General features: G+C 46.5%; 1 protein-coding gene across 2 annotated transcripts in view; it reads left to right on the plus strand.

The window, feature by feature from the left end:
* The window catches only part of snx25 (sorting nexin 25), a 204173-nt gene that overhangs the window by 29352 nt on the left and 156940 nt on the right, over nt 1-17881 (plus strand). For both annotated transcript variants that reach the window (XM_078396686.1, XM_078396687.1), the window contains exon 4: nt 17237-17321. In XM_078396686.1, the coding sequence (XP_078252812.1) occupies nt 17237-17321 (85 nt within the window). The remainder of the gene's footprint in view (nt 1-17236; nt 17322-17881) is intronic.

A 17881-nucleotide genomic window follows, 5' to 3' on the forward strand; every position in this document is an offset into this window, starting at 1 on the left:
CGGGTCCGAGATGTGCTTTCCCAGCCTCACCTGCTGCTTCCTGTCTGTCAGGAAGTTGACGATCCACTGACAGAGGGGTTCAGGCACAGTCAACTGGGAGAGTTTGTAGTGTAGTAGCTCTGGCACAATGGTGTTAAATGCAGAGCTAAAGTCCAGAAACAAAATCCTTGCGTAGGTCCCCTTGCGGTCTAGGTGCTGCAAGATGAAGTACAGGCCTAGGTTGACTGCGTCATCCACCGATCTATTGGCCCAGTATGCAAACTGCAGGGGGTCCAGCAGGGGGTTTGTGATATTTTTCAGGTGGGCCAGCACAAGTCTTTCAAGGGACTTCATGTTTACAGAGGTCAGTGCGACAGGCCTGTAGTCATTGGCTTTTTGGGTACAGGAACAATCGTGGAAACTTTGAAGCAGGCCGGAACAGGGCGCGCAATACCCCAAATGCGGCCTAAATAAAGTCTTATAAAGCTGTAAAATTACCTCCTGACTCTTATACTCTATTTCGCCAGCAATGAAAGTGAGCTTATGATACGCTGACTTTAGGTCTACTGTCTAGACTTGCTGACTGCCGTCTTTGTTCCCTCGAGAGCTTACAATGGGTGCTTGACTGTGCCACCTCAAAAACATTTGACACGTGTAGTAACAAAGAGACGGGGCTGCTTCTCTCTGTCGTACACTAACTTCATGACCAGACAAGAAAAATACATCGCATGTTCTAAAATGGCTATTTGAAAATAATTTTGTTAATGGTTTTCCTATGATGTCCTCAGAGTTTATTTAATAAGCTCACTTTCTGTAACTGCATCTGTCTTGCTCTGGGTCATAAGGTCATAAGGAATAGCAGTAGGATTAGGCCATTCGGCCCATCGAGTCTACTCCGCCATTCAATCGTGGCTGATCTATCTCTCCCTCCTAACCCCATTCTCCTGCTTTCTCCCCATAACTCCCGACACCCGCATGAATCAAGAATCTATCTATCTCTGCCTTAAAAATATCCACTGACGTTTCCTCCACAGCCTTCTGTTGCAATGAATCCCACAGATTCACCGCCCTCTGACTAAAGAAATTCCCCCTCATCTCCTTTCTAAAAGAACGTCCTTTAATTCTGGACATCCAGGAGAAGAATGGGATGAGTTTTAAAACATGTTTCCTTGCTTTTATTTTTAATAATCCAGCCAGAGAGTTGTAAATCTGTGGAATTCTCTGCCTCAGAAGGCAGTGGAGGCCAATTCTCTGAATGCATTCAAGAGAGAGCTAGATAGAACTCTTAAAGATAGCGGAGTCAGAGGGTATGGGGAGAAGGCAGGAACGGGGTATATTGAGAATGATCGCCATGATCACATTGAATGGTGGTGCTGGCACAAAGGGCCGAATGGCCTACTCCTGCACCTATTGTCTATTGTCTATTGTATGTGCTACATAGTGGGGGGGGGGGGGGGGGGGGGGGGGTTCAAATGGGATAGACAAGGATGGAGTTAAAGGGAAAGATGGTATAGGAAAAATTAAGACACACCCCAGAATTAACGGGCCAAAAAGGTCACGAAGGAATAGGAGAGAATGGCCAAGTGTAATAGGAATCGATGTGAAAGCTGAGATGAGCAAAGGATTAAAAGTACTATATATGAATGCGCGAAGTATAAGAAGTAAAGTGGATGAGCTTGAGGCTCAGTTAGAGGTTGGTAGATACGACATTGTGGGGATTACAGAGACGTGGCTGCAGGAGGATCGGGCCTGGGAACTGAATATTCAGGGTTATACATCCTATAGAAAGGACAGGCAGGTGGGCAGAGGCGGTGGGGTAGCTCTGTTGGGGAGGGATGGAATTCAGTCCCTTGCGAGGGGTGACATTGGGACTGACGAAGTAGAGTCACTGTGGATAGAGTTGAGGAATTATAATGGTAAGAAGACGCTAATGGGAATTATCTACAGACCCCCAAACAGGAGCCTGGATATAGGGTGTAAGTTGCAGCAGGAGTTAAAACTGGCATGTAACAAAGGTAATGCCACTGTGGTGATGGGGGATTTCAACATGCAGGTAGACTGGGAAAATCAGGTTGGTTCTGGACCCCAAGATAGGGAGTTTGTAGAGTGCCTCTGAGATGGATTCTTAGAGCAGCTTGTACTAGAGCCTACCAGAGAGAAGGCAATTCTGGATTTAGTGTTGTCCAATGAACCAGGTTTAATAAGGGAACTCAAGGTAAACGAACCGCTTGGAGGTAGTGACCGTAATATGATTAGTTTTAATCTGCAATTTGAGATGGAGATGGTTAAACCAGGAATGTTAGTGTTGCAGTTGAACAAAGGGGACTATGAAGGCATGAGAGAGGAGCTGGCCAAGGTCGAATGGAAACGCATCCTAGCAGGAATGACAGTGGAACAACAATGGCTGGAATTTCTGGGCATAATCCGGAAGACGCAGGATCATTTCATTCCAAAGAGGAAGAAAAATTCTAAGGGGAGCAGGAGGCAACCGTGGCTGACGAGGGAAGTTAGAGATGGAATGAAACTAAAAGAAAAGATGTATAAGATAGCAAAGAGTAGCGGGAAGCCAGAGGATTGGGCAACATTCAAAGGACGACAGAAAATAGCAAAAAGGGCAATACGGGCTGAAAAGATGAGGGACGAATCGAAGCTGGCCACAAATATAAAGAAGGACAGTAAAAGATTCTTGAGGTATGTTAAGAGAAAAAGATTAGTAAAGACAAATGTGGGTCCCTTGAAGGCAGAAACGGGTGAAATTATTATGGGTGACAAGGAAATGGCAGAAGAGTTGAACAGGAACTTCGGATGTCTTCACTAAGGAAGACACAAACAATCTCCCAGATGTACTGGAGGACAGAGGATCTAGGGGGGGTAGAGGAACTGAAAGAAATTTGCATTAGGCGAGAAATAGTATTGGGTAGACTGATGGGACTGAAGGATGATAAATCCCCAGGGCCTGATGGTCTGCATCCCAGGGTACTCAGGGAGGTGGCTCTAGAAATAGTGGACGCATTGGTGATCATTTTCCAATGTTCAATAGATTCAGGATCAGTTCCTGTGGATTGGAGGATAGCTAATGTTATCCCACTTTTCAAGAAAGGAGCGAGAGAGAAAACGGGTAATTATAGACCAGTTAGCCTGACATCATTGGTGGGGAAGATGCTGGAGTCAATTATTAAAGAAGTAATAACGGTGCATTTGGATAGCATTAAATGGATTGGTCCAAGTCAGCATGGATTTATGAAAGGGAAATCATGCTTGACTAATCTTCTGGAATTTTTTGAGGATGTGACAAGTAAAATGGATGAAGGGGAGCCAGTGGATGTAGTGTATCTAGACTTTCAGAAAGCCTTTGATAAGGTCCCACACGGGAGATTGGTGAGCAAAATTAGAGCACATGGTATTGGGGGTAGGGTGTTGACATGGACAGAGAATTGGTTGGCAGACAGGAAGCAATGAGTAGGAATAAACGGGTCCTTTTCAGAATGGCAGGCAGTGGCGAGTGGAGTGCCGCAAGGCTCAATGCTGGGGCCGCAACTATTTACAATATATATTAATGATTTGGATGATGGAATTAGAAGTAACACTAGCAAGTTTGCGGATGACACAAAGCTGGGTGGCAGTGTGAACTGCGAAGAGGGTGTTGGGAGGTTGCAGGGTGACCTGGACAGGTTGAATGAGTGGGCAGATGCAGTATAATATAGATAAATGTGAGGTTATCCAGTTTGGCGGCAAAAATAAGGAGGCAGATTATTATCTCAATGGTGTCAGATTAGGTAAAGGGGAAGTGCAAAGAGACCTTGGTGTCCTTGTACACCAGTCACTGAAAGTAAGCGTGCAGGTACAGCAGGCAATGAAGAAAGCTAATGGCATTTTGGCCTTCATAATGAGAGGATTTGAGTACAGGAGCAAAGAAGTCCTTCTGCAGTTGTATAGGCCCTGGTGAGACCACATCTGGAGTATTGTGTGCAGTTTTGGTCTAATTTGTGGAAGGACGTCCTTGCTATTGAGGCAGTGCAGCGTAGGTTCACAAGGTTAATCCCTGGGATGGAGGGACTGTCATATGAGGAAAGATTGGAAAGACTGGGCTTGTATTCACTGGAGTTTACAAGGATGAGATGGGATCTTATAGAGACGAATAAAATTATAAAAGGACTAGACAAGCTAGATGCAGGAAAAATGTTGGGGGAGTCCAGAACCAGGGGACACAGTCTAAGAATAAAGGGGAGGCCATTTAAAACTGAGGTGAGAAGAAACTTTGGATCTGTCTTTACTGAGGAAGATACACACAATCTCCCAAATGTTCTAGGGGCCGGAGAACCTAGGGTGATGGAGGAACTGAAGGAAATCCACATTAGGCAGGAAATGGTTTTGGGTAGACTGATAGGACTGAAGGCTGATAAATCCCCAGGGCCTGATGGTCTGCATCCCAGAGTACTTAAGGAGGTGGCTCTAGAAATAGTGGAAGCATTGGAGGTCATTTTTCAATGTTCTATAGATTCAGGATCAGTTCCTGTGGATTGGAGGATAGCAAATGTTATCCCACTTTTTAAGAAAGGAGGGAGAGAGAAAACGGGTAATTATAGACCAGTTAGTCTGACATCAGTGGTGGGGAAGATGCTGGAGTCAATTATAAAAGACAAAATTGCTGAGCATTTGGATAACAGTAACAGGATCATTCCGAGTCAGCATGGATTTACGAAGGGGAAATCATGCTTGACAAATCTACTGGAATTTTTTGAGGATGTAACTAAGAAAATTGACAGGGGAGAGTCAGTGGATGTGGTGTACCTCGACTTTCAGAAAGCCTTCGACAAGGTCCCACATAGGAGATTAGTGGGCAAAATTAGAGCACATGGTATTGGGGGTAGGGTACTGACATGGATAGAAAATTGGTTGACAGACAGAAAGCAAAGAGTGGGGATAAATGGGTCCCTTTCGGAATGGCAGGCAGTGACCAGTGGGGTACCGCAAGGTTCGGTGCTGGGACCCCAGCTATTTACGATATACATTAATGACTTAGATGAAGGGATTAAAAGTACCATTAGCAAATTTGCAGATGATACTAAGCTGGGGGGTAGTGTGAATTGTGAGGAAGATGCAATAAGGCTGCAGGGTGACTTGGACAGGTTGTGTGAGTGGGCGGATACATGGCAGATGCAGTTTAATGTAGATAAGTGTGAGGTTATTCACTTTGGAAGTAAGAATAGAAAGGCAGATTATTATCTGAATGGTGTCAAGTTAGGAAGAGGGGATGTTCAACGAGATCTGGGTGTCCTAGTGCATCAGTCACTGAAAGGAAGCATGCAGGTACAGCAGGCAGTGAAGAAAGCCAATGGAATGTTGGCCTTCATAACAAGAGGAGTTGAGTATAGGAGCAAAGAGGTCCTTCTACAGTTGTACCGGGCCCTGGTAAGACCGCACCTTGAGTACTGTGTGCAGTTTTGGTCTCCAAATTTTAGGAAGGATATTCTTGCTATTGAGGGCGTGCAGCGTAGGTTCACTAGGTTAATTCCCGGAATGGCGGGACTGTCGTATGTTGAAAGGCTGGAGCGATTGGGCTTGTATACACTGGAATTTAGAAGGATGAGGGGGGATCTTATTGAAACATATAAGATAATTAGGGGATTGGACACATTAAAGGCAGGAAACATGTTCCCAATGTTGGGGGAGTCCAGAACAAGGGGCCACAGTTTAAGAATAAGGGGTAGGCCATTTAGAATGGAGATGAGGAAGAACTTTTTCAGTCAGAGAGTGGTGAAGGTGTGGAATTCTCTGCCTCAGAAGGCAGTGGAGGCCAGTTCGTTGGATGCTTTCAAGAGAGAGCTGGATAGAGCTCTTAAGGATAGCGGAGTGAGGGGGTATGGGGAGAAGGCAGGAACGGGGTACTGATTGAGAATGATCAGCCATGATCGCATTGAATGGCGGTGCTGGCTCGAAGGGCTGAATGGCCTACTCCTGCATCTATTGTCTATTGTCTATTGTCTATAGTTGGTGAGCTTTCTTGGCCATAGCTTTGCTAAGGCTGGTCCAGGACAAATTGCTGGTGATATTTGTTCCTCGGAACTTGAAGCTTTCAGCGTCTCCCGTTCGTGACCATCGATGAGGACTGGGTCTGTCTGAAGCCAATCACTTGTGGTCACAAAGGGCTTTTGGCACATTGGCCTTCATCAGTCAGAGTATTGAGTATAGATACTCAATATAGTATAGATCTGAGTATAGTATAGATCTGAGTATAGTATAGATCTGAGTATAGATGTTGGGACGCCATATTGCAGTTGTATAAGACGTTGATGAGACGTTGATGAGACCGCATTTGGAATATTGTGTTGTGTTCAGTTCAAATTAGAGGAAAGATATCGTCAAGCTTGAAAGGGTTCAGAAAAGATTTACGAGGATGTTGCCAGGACTAGAGGGTGTGAGCTATAGGGAGAGGTTGAGTAGGCTGGGTCTCTATTCCATGGAGCGCAGGAGGATGAGGGGAGATCTTATAGAGGTGTACAAAATCATGAGAAGAATACATCAGGGTAAAAGCACACAGTCTTTTACCCAGAGTAGGAGAATCGAGGATCAGAGGACATAAGTTCAAGGTGAAGGGGAAAAGATTTAATAGGAATCCGAGGGGTAACGTTTTCACACAGAGGGTGTATGGAACAAGCTGTCAGAGGAGGTAGTTGAGGCTGGGACTATCCCATCGTTTAAGAAACAGCTGTACAGGTACATGGATAGACAATAGACAATAGGTGCAGGAGTAGGCCATTCGGCCCTTCGAGCCAGCACCGCCATTCAATGTGATCATGGCTGATCATTCCCAATCAGTACCCTGTTCCTGCCTTCTCCCCATAACCCCTGACTCCGCTATCCTTAAGAGCTCTATCGAGCTCTCCCTTGAATGCATTCAGAGAATTGGCCTCCACTGCCTTCTGAGGCAGAGAATTCCACAGATTCACAACTCTCTGACTGAAAAAGGTTTTCCTCATCTCTGTTCTAAATGGCCTACCCTTTATTCTTAAACTGTGGCCCCTGGTTCTGGACCCCCAACATTGGGAACATGTTTGCTGCCTGTAACGTGCCCAACCCCTTAATAATCTTATATGTTTCAATAAGATCCCCTCTCATCCTTCTAGGATAGGACAGGTTTGGAGGGTTCTGGACCAAGTGCAGGCAAGTGGGACTAGGGTAGCTGGGACATTGTTGGCCGGCGTGGGTGAGTTGGGACGAAGGGCCTGTTTCCATACTGTATCTCTCTATGACTCTATGACTCACTATCTCCTTTGTCTTGCTGACATTGAGAGAGGGAAGGAAGGAGCTGGATGCGAGGAGTGCACCAATAGGAGAGGGACAGGGGAACTGCCTCCGGCGCCTTCAGGTTTGGCTGCAGGAGGTACACAGGGGTGGTAGGCAGAGGAGAAGGACATCGGTCGTTGGCCTGCAGGCTTCCTGCATCGGGGATGCTCCAGGACTTCCAACATGTGGACAGTTTGTGTTTTCTGTTTTTTTAAATTTTAAAACAATAGACAATCGACAATAGGTGCAGGAGGAGGCCATTTGGCCCTTCAAGACAGCACCGCCATTCAATGTGATCATGGCTGATCATTCTCAATCAGTACCCTGTTCCTGCCTTCTCCCCATACCCCCTGACTCCGCTATCCTTAAGAGCTCTATCTAGGATAAAGGCGCCAACGACCGTGCATTTGTTGTTGTGCAAAAGAATTTCACTGTGCTGTGCACCTAGAGTCATAGTATAAGAAAATAACTGCAGATGCTGGTACAAATCGAAGGTATTTATTCACAAAATGCTGGAGTAACTCAGCAGGTCAGGCAGCATCTCACAACGCATCAGTCTGAAGAAGGGTCTCGACCCGAAACGTCACCCATTCCTTCTCTCCCGAGATGCTGCCTAACCTGCTGAGTTACTCCAGCATTTTGTGAATAAATACCTTAGATTCATAGAGTGATTCATTCAGCGTGATTCAGCCCAACCTGCCCACACCAACCAACATGTCCCAGCTACACTGGTCCCACTTGCCTGCGCTTGGCCCGTATCCTTCCAATCAGGCCCGATCCATAAGTGACAACAAAGAACCATTGAACCATTGAGAGGCAGTTGCTTTGGCACCAGGTTACAAGGTTCTCATAGTCTCCTTTCTGTCCAACGTCTCATCATTATTCGAACAGTTAAAATCTCTTTGGCGAGAGTTTACTGTCCAAACTTAGCTGGATTGCCAGTAGGGGTTGCCAACTATCTCACTCCCAAATACGGGACAAGGTGACGTCACCGCCCCGCGCCCCACGTGACCTCACCCAGCCAGCGGCCACGTGCTCCCACTCCACCAATGGCAGCCGCCCAGGCCGGGGGTCAGGTTGCTACGCAACCTCCGTTAGGTGGCGCCCGGGCTTCCGGACCTAGACTGTATGGATCTAAAATGTCAGAAACTTAGAGTGTCGGGGCCTTCAGTGTCGGGTCCTACAGCGCCCCCTGGGACTAATACGGGACAAGGGCGGTCCCGCAAGGGACAAACCAATTTAGCCCAAAATACTGGATGTCCCGGTTAATACGGGGCAGTTGGAAACCCTAGGTCCTATCCATAAGTGACAACAAAGAACCATTGAACCATTGAGAGACAGTTGCCTTGGCACCAAGTTACAAGGTTCTCTCAGTCTCCGCTCTGTACAACGTCTCATCATTATTCGACCAGTTAAAATCTCTTTGGCGAGAGTTTACTGTCCAAACTTAGCTGGATTGCCAGACCTTTGATTCAGAGAGCAGCAAAGAATCATCCATTTTGTTTTTAGTTTAGAAATTAGAAACAAGGAAGAATCTGTGGAATTCTCTGCCTCAGAAGGCAGTGGAGGCCAATTCTCTGAATGCATTCAAGAGAGAGCTAGATAGAGCTCTTAAGGATAGCGGAGTCAGGGGGTATGGGGAGAAGACAGGAACGGGGTACTGATTGAGAATGATCAGCCATGATCACATTGAATGGCGGTGGCTCGAAGGGCCGAATGGCCTCCTCCTGCACCTATTGTCTATTGTCTATTGGCGCAGCGGTAGAGTTGCTGCCTTACAGCGAATGCAGCACCGGAGACTCAGGTTCGATCCTGACTACGGGCGCCGTCTGTACGAAGTTTGTACGTTCTCCCCGTGACCTGCGTGGGTTTTCTCCGAGATCTTCGGTTTCCTCCCACACTCTAAAGCCGTACAGGTATGTAGGTTAATTGACTGGGTAAATGTAAAAATTGTCCCTAGTGTGTGTAGGATAGTGTTAATGTGCGGGGATCGCTGGGCGGCGCGGACTCGGTGGGCCGAAGGGCCTGTTTCCGCGCTGTATCTCTAAATCTAAATCTATTGTCTACAGATGCTGGTTTACAAAAAAAAGGCATGGAGTGACATGGAGTAAAAATGCTGGGGTAACTAAGGGGAAACAGGCAGCATCTCTGGAGATCATGGATAAGTCGGGTTGCCAACTATCCTGTATTCGCCGGGACATCCCGTATTTTGGGCTAAATGGGTTTGTCTCGTACTAGGCCCGGGGGGCACTGTAGGCCCGGGGACTGCTGTAGGCCCGGACACTGTAGGCTAACAGAGTGTGTTCGGGGAGCGTGGCCTATTGAGTTTGCCTAACGGAGGTTGCGCAGCAATCTGCCTCCCAGCCCGGGCGGCCACCATTGGTGGAGCGGGAGCACGTGGGTGCTGGCTGGCTGGGTGAGGTCACGTGGGACGCGGGGCGGTGATGTCACCTTGTCCCTTATTTGAGAGCGAGAAAGTTGGCAACCCTATGGATAGGTGACATTTTGAGTCGTGCCCCTTCCTCGGATCTAAGAAGGATCCGAGACTCGGTAGGCTAAAGGGCCTGTTTCCACACTGTGTCTCTAAACTAAACTAAATAAAAACTGAGAGGGCGGGGGAAGATAACAATGTTGGAACCGAGATACAGAACACTATTTGCTGGAAAACCCCAACAAGTTTTCAGTATCTGCAGAGAGAGGGGAACCCTGATTCAATGTCACAGATGTGCAGGAAGCAATGCAAATGCTGGTTTACACTGAAGATAGACACAAAATGCTGGAGTAACTCAGCGGAACAGGCAGCATCTCTGGAGAGAAGGAATCAATGACGTTTCGGGTCTGAAGAAGGGCCTCGACCTGAAATGTCATCCATTCTTTCTCTCCAGAGATTCTGCCTGTGTTACTCCAGCATTTTGCATCTATCTTCAATGCCACAGATTGTCCTTCCAGCAGAACATGGTATTTCTGGCCCAAACTGGAAAAACTAGCCAAAGAACCGTATGAATTTCAAATTGCCTGCCTGGCCTTGGGACTCGTTTCTAACTTTTTCCCTTGCTACTTCTACATTCAAATCTTTCTTACTCCATATCTCTCCAAATAGGGTCACCAACTGTCCCGTGTTAGCCGGGACATCCCGTATTTTGGGCTAAATTGGTTTGTCCCGTACGGGACCGCCCTTGTCCCGTATTAGGCCCGCGGGCCGCTGCAGGCCAGGACACTGTAGGCTAACGGAGTGTGTTCGGGGAACGGGGCAGAGTGTGTTCGCCTAACGGAGGTTGCATAGCAACCCGCCTCCCGGCCCAGGCGGCCACCATTGGTGGAGCGGGAGCATGTAGCCGCTGGCTGGGTGAGGTCACGCCACCTTGTCCCGTATTTGGGAGTGAGAAAGTTGGCAACCCCTACTCTCCAACCATTTCACTCCCTGTAGCTCTCTGTTTTTTTGGCCCAGTGTTGGTTTTTTTCAGATAGCTCCGTGAAGTACTTTGGGTTAGTTTTTTTGAGATAATTATAAGAAGTTACATTTTTATGTTTGTTGCACCAGTGACCTTGCAAGCAACACTGTCTTAATCGAACTCTGTGGCCTTAACACGCAATGAATGTGGTTGAATAAAAAATATCAATTTTAATTTTGGGTATAGCGCGCTATATGGAAAACCATAAAATATTCAAGGCAAGATCTAAGCAGCCTTCATTTTTTTTTTAAAGCTTGACTCTTCTATGAGTTATACTGTGATAGCTGGATTAGTTAATAAGCCAAGAAAGTATCTGGCTCCCCTGATAATGCTCCCAATTATCGCAGTGCACAGGGTGTAGCAAATAACCGTGAGGGTAAATACCCAGCAGCAAGTTGCATGTAAAGTATTAGCTTGGGATCTCGCTGTCTGCTGAAGTAATAGAGGTCGTGAGGTTTAGCTGCAGGTTTGTCAGTTGGCGTGTAATCACCATGAAAGTGAAAATGCCAAGATACCAGTTTTTAATGGAGATACACAAGGACCTGCAGATGAGAAAAAAAACTTTTCACCCAGAGCGTTGTGAATTTGTGGAGTTCTCCGCCACAGAGGGCAGCGGAGGCCGATTCACTGGATGAATTTAAAAGAGAGTTAGATAGAGCTCTCGGGGCTAGCGGAATCAAGGGATATGGGTAAACCTAGTAAACCTACGCTGCACGCCCTCAATAGCAAGAATATCCTTCCTCAAATTTGGAGACCAAAACTGCACACAGTACTCCAGGTGCGGTCTCACTAGGGCCCTGTACAACTGCAGAAGGACCTCCCTGCTCCTATACTCAACTCCTCTTGTTATGAAGGCCAACATTCCATTGGCTTTCTTCACTTTCCGACCACGTTTCCGATCGAGACCCTTCTTCAGACGTGGATGACTCTGAAGAAGGGTCTCGTTCGGAAATGTCACCTATCCATGCTCTTGAAAGAGAGACACAAAAAGCTGGAGTAACCCAGCAGGCCAGGCAGCATCTCTGGAGGGAAGGAATGGGCGACGTTTCGGGTCTCTTTTTTGCTCTGGTTTATTTTCACCCACATGTTTAGACCGTAATGGTGCATCCTTATTGTTTTGATGTGTTTATGCTTTATTCTTAATTGTTAACTGTATGTTTGTGTTGTCATTTGTGAGCGGAGCGCCAAGGCACATTCCTTGTATATGCACATACTTGGCCAATAAACCTATTCATTCATTCAGACCATTCTTCAGACATGTTGTTTGACCTGCTGAGTTGCTCCAGCACTTTGTGTCCGTTTTTACTCATTTAATACCTCGCCTCATTTCCTCTGACTCCGGGAATATCCCCTTCCTTTGTCCTTGAGTGGCCTTGCTGGCTACTCAGTTGTTACATTATCCTGTTAGTGCGGGTTGGGAGGAAATTCCCATCATACCGCTGAGAGGTTTAGTTTCGTTTACTTCAGAGAGACCGCCTGGAATCGGGCTCTTCGGCCCGCCGAGTCCGCGCTGATCAGCGATCCCTCCGCACGCTTACACTATCCTACACACACTGGGGACGATTTACATTTACACCGAAGCCAATTAACCTACAAACCTGTACGTCTTTGGAGCGTGGGGGGAGACCGGAGCACCCGGAGAAAACCCACGCAGGCCACAGTGAGAACATCCAGCCAAGCACCCAGGATAGAACCCGGGCCTCTAGACGTACAGGTTTGTAGGTTAATTGACTGGGTAAATGTAAAAATTGTCCCTAGTGTGTGTAGGATCGTGTTAATGTGCGGGGATCGCTGGACGGCGCGGACTCGGTGGGCCGAAGGGCCTGTTTCCGCGCAGTATCTCTAAACCTAAATCTAAAAAAAATCTAGCGCTGTCTGGCAGGCACCCGGGTGTAGCGGATTATTGTGCATGATGGAATGCAACCGAGCAGGACAAAATACAAAAGGAATTGTAAATTGAAAAGGAAACAACAGAGTGTCTCTGTAGCTTGTCTTTACAAATTCCATTTAGAAAGACCGGATTTAATAATATTTTCCCAGTAGTGTAGATGACGGGGTAAGAATACAAGTAATAAAAAACGGATTTGGCTGTTAAATCCCTCACACTGCTCTGCCAATCTTTTAAGATTATGGTTGATCTTTTTAAAATTTTTATCTTGCCTTCCTCTCCTTTTTTTTGTATCTCTTGAGTTTCTATATTTAAAAATCATTCCATCTGCCATAAATCTGCAGAAGAGGCTGTTTCGTTTGAAAATTCCAAAGGTTTATGATCTTGGAGGATTGTTTGTACCTCTGATCTGATCCAAATTTGAGGAAGGACATCCTTGCTATTGAGGGCGTGCAGCGTAGGTTCACGAGCTTAATTCCCGGAATGGCGGGACTGTCGTATGTTGAAAGACTGGAGCGACTGGGCTTGTATACTCTGGAATTTAGAAGGATGAGAGGGGATCTTATTGAAACATATAAGATTATTAAGGGATTGGACACGCTAGAGGCAGGAAACGTGTTCCCGATGTTGGGGGAGTCCAGAACCAGGGGCCACAGTTTAAGAATAAGGGGTAGGCCATTTAGAACGGAGATGAGGAAAAAAAAATTCACTCAGAGAGTTGTAAATCTGTGGAATTCTCTGCCTCAGAAGGCAGTGGAGGCCAATTCTCTGGATGCTTTCAAGAGAGAGCTATATGGAGCTCTTAATGATAGCGGAGTCATAGGGTATGTCTAGTATGAAAAGCCTAGTCTTTTCAATCTTTCCGCATATGACAGTCCCGCCATCCCAGGGATCAATCTCGTGAACCTACGCTGCACTGCCTCAATTACAAGGATGTCCTTCCTCAAATTAGGAGACCAAAACTGTACACAACACTCCAGATGTGGTCTCACCAGGGCCCTGTACAACTGCAGAAGAACCCCTTTACTCTGGTATGTTTGAATTTGATTATATATTAATGCTCTTTTTTTTTTTTTTCCATTTCTGAGTGGCCTGATGCAATTTGAAACTGCAGCGAACCATCAATTATGTATGTCGGAGTTATTTAAAGAACGTTACATTACATTTTGATGCTTTTTTTTGCGCTGTGTGTTGTAGTGCAAGGGCAAGGCTCTGCAGTTTTTATTATCAGTTGCAGGTGGTCAAGGAGAAAATCATAGCTTTCCATAGACTTCAACTTTCTTGGAAATTCTGTCTATTGTTTCAGCACCTCAGAAGACGAAGGCATTGATATTTCCACATGACTGTCCTCTGGTTCCATGCCTCAGTTTAGTTTAGAGATACAGCGTGGAAACAGGCCCTTCGGCCCACCGGGTCAGCACCCACCCGCGATCTCCGCATACTAGCACCATCCCACACGCGTTAGGGACAATTTACACTTATTCCAAATGGATTTACCTACATGCCTGTGCGTCTTTGGAGTGTGGGTGGAAACCGAAGATCTCGGAGAAAACCCACGCAGGTCACGGGGAGAACGTACAGATAGCGCCCGTAGTCAGGATGGAACCTGGGTCTCCGGCGCTGCAAGCGCTGTAAGGCAGCAACTCTACCGCTGCACAACCTTGCCGCCCTTGTAGTGATGTGACTGTAAAGAGCTATCCCCTGAATGGATTTTGATTTGTTCTGTGTTGTCATAGCACAGAACCAGGCCTTTGACCCAACTTGCCCATGCGGGCCAAAATACCCCAGGGAAGGCGGAACTAGTAGTCGACCAGGATGCCCACTCTACTAGTCCCACTCTACCCACGTTTGGCCCATATCGCTCTAAACCTGCCCTATCCATGTACCTGTCTCCATATTTCTTAAATGTTGCCAGACTCCCTGCCTCAACTACCTCCTCCGGCAGCTCATTCCATACACCCACCACCCTCTGTGTCGAACGATGCCCGTCGGGTTCCTATTAAATCTTTTCCCTCTCTCCTTAAACTTATGTCCTCTGGTTCTTGATTCCCTTACTCTGGGTAAAAGGTTCTGTGTATCTACCTGATCTATTCCCCTCAAGATCTCATTACACCTCTACGAGATCACCTCTCGTCCTCTTGCGCTCCAAGGAATAAAGTCCTAGCCTGCTCAACCTCTCTCTATAGCTCAGCCCCTCGTGTCCTGGCAACATACTTGTAAATCCTCTCTGCGCCCTTTCAGCTTAATAATATCTTTCCTACATACTGTGCCCAACATACTGTGATGTATGTAAACATCCAAGGACGTACACGCCACTGGAGATAAATGGGTCTACTGTGGATAGGGTGAGCAGTTTTTAATACTTGGGAGTCCACATTACAGAGGATCTGACATGGACAACACACATTGCCGCACTGGTGGGTAAGGCAAAGCAGCGCCTTTACCACCTTAGACAGCTGAGGAAAGTCAGTGTCTCTGAGGATCCTTCATTGCTTCTACTCTGGGGCTGTAGAGAGCATCCTGTCCGGCAACATCACAGTCTGGGTTGGGAACAGCTCTGCCCAGGACAGGAAGGCCCTGCAGAGAGTAGTGCGTTCGGCAGAACACGCCATGGGAACTACACTCGCCCCCCTGCAGGACCTATACATCAGGAGGTGCAGATCCAGAGCAAGCAAGATTATGGGGGACCCCTACCACCCCAGCAACGGACTGTTCCAGCTGCTACGGTCAGGCAAACGCCTCCGCTGTCACGCTGTGAAAACGGAGAGGATGAGACGGAGTTTCTTCCCACAGGCCATCAGGACTGTCAACTTTTATAACTCCAGGGACTAAATTTTGTCTTCTCTATATTAACTTTATTAACTTTATTTATATGCTGTAACTGTAATTCTTTTTTTTGCACAATCAGCAGGCATTGCCACTTTCATTTCACTGCACATCGTGTATGTATGTGTATGTGACAAATAAACTTGACTTGACTTGCCCAACATACTGTGATGGGAATAAATCTCCTGGATCACGTGCAGGCAGAGGAGATTATATTCAGCCCAGACATTGTGGGCCGATGTGCCTTTTCCTGTATGTCTATGTTCTATATTCTGCCAATGGAGTTGCATTTTGACCAGACTGGTTTGAAGAGGCTGAATCTCTTTCTTAAAAAATGTACAAAATCCAATGGTGCGGCGGTAGAGTTGCTGCCTCACAGCTCCAGAGAACTGGGTTCGATCCCGACCACGAGCACTGTCTGTACGTCATTTGTACGCTCCCCCCGTGACCTGTGCTGGGGTTTTCTCCGGGATCTCCAGTTTTCCTCCCACCCTCCAAAGACGTACGGGTTTGTCAGTTAATTGGCTTGGTATAATTGTAAATTGTCCCTAGTGCGTAGGTTGGTATTAACGTGTGGGGGTCGGAACGGACTTGGTGGGCCGAAGGGCCTGTTTCTCCAAAGTAAACTAAACTAAACTAATTTGTGCATTTCAGCTGCTTTTAATGGTCAGTTTACCAGCAATGGGGCTATTTACAAGGTTCATATGCCGTTTCATAGAGTAATTGCCTTTGACTTTAGGATTTTTATCATCTGTCATGCACACGCCAAAGAAATGCTGTTAGCTAGTTGCTTTACCATGCCCCTTCATCTCCACAACTGAATCTATTCAGACGCAGGGCCACAAGGAAAAAATCTATCTCCTGGACAATAAGCCTCCTTTGAATAAAGTCAGTCTGTCTCAATTCCGAACTAATCTAAGGAATTGTGGTGAACTAACTTGGCTAATTTGCCAAATACAAGTTTAAGATTTGAATGAATGAATGAATGAATGAATGAATGAACGAATGAATGAATGAATGAGTTTATTGGCCAAGTATGTGCATATACAAGGAATGTGCCTTGGTGCTCCGCTCACAAATGACAACACAAACATACAGTTAACAATTAAGAATAAAGCATAAACACATCAAAACAATAAGGATACAACATTACGGTCTAAACATGTGGGTGAAAATAAACCAGAGCCAAAAAGAGACTACAGACTTTGGTTATTGAGTAGAACTATTCCTTCTCTCCAGAGATGCTGCCTGTCCCCGCTGAGTTGCTCCAGTAATTTGTGTCTATCTTCAGTGTGAACCAGCATCCGCAGTTCCCTCCCACACATAGGACGGCAGCAGTAGAGTTGCTGCCTTACAGCGAATGCAGCGCCGAAGACCCTGGTTCGATCCCGACTACGGGCGTCGTCTGTACGGAGTTTGTACGTTCTCCCCGTGACCTGCGTGGGTTTTCTCCAAGATCATCGGTTTCCTCCCACACTCCAAAGACGTACAGGTCTGTAGGTTAATTGACTGGGTAAATGTAAAAATTGTCCCTAGTGGGTGTAGGATAGTGTTAATGTGCGGGGATCGCTGGGCGGCGCGGACCCGGTGGGCCAAAAGGGCCTGATTCCGCACCGTATTTCGAAACTAAACTAAGCTAAACAGAGGATGAAGGAATGATGGATGGTCAGCAGGGACTCAGTGGGCTGAAGGGCCTGTTCCCACGCTGCTTCTTTCAATCAATCAATCCTTCTCTCCCCACCCCAACTCAAAGTCTTGCGTTCAAAATTGTCACGTTAATGATGTTTTTAATATTCAATTCCAGGGCCGCCTGTCAGGCATTTCATCTGAACCTGTGCCTACACGAAGAGTAGTTCTTTCACACAATATGGATAAAGCGTTGAAAGAAGGTAAGTTTGTCTTTAATAATTCTGAGATAGTGAAAGGAAATAATGAATAGGTGAACGAGTCAAAGAAGCAATTTGTATAACACGGGGTTGTGGACTGTTACAAATGTACAACTTAACTGAGAACTGGGATTGTTATCTGGAGGTATGAAAAGTGTAAGAAAATAACTGCAGATGCTGGTACAAATCGAAGGTATTTATTCGCAGAATGCTGGAGTATTACGGGCCAATTGTCATTTTGGTTGAGACCGTTATTTGCCTGAAAGGTGGCATAGTAAAGCAGTGGGCGAGAGGAGTACAAGCTGTGGAATTCTCTGCCTCAGAAGGCAGTGGGGGCCAATTCTCTGGATGCTTTCAAGAGAGAGTTAGATAGAGCTCTTAATGATAGCGGAGGCAAGGTGATATTGGGAGAAGGCAGGAATGGGGCACTGATTGTGGATGATCAGCCATGATCACGGTGAATGGCGGTGCTGGCGCGAAGGGCCGAATGGCCCACTCCTGCATCTATTGTCTATTGTCTATTGAAAACCGCGCATAGATTGCTGGTTTATATTGCTGCTGTA

Source organism: Rhinoraja longicauda, chromosome 3 (genome assembly GCF_053455715.1).
Source record: "Rhinoraja longicauda isolate Sanriku21f chromosome 3, sRhiLon1.1, whole genome shotgun sequence".
NCBI lineage: Eukaryota > Metazoa > Chordata > Chondrichthyes > Rajiformes > Arhynchobatidae > Rhinoraja > Rhinoraja longicauda.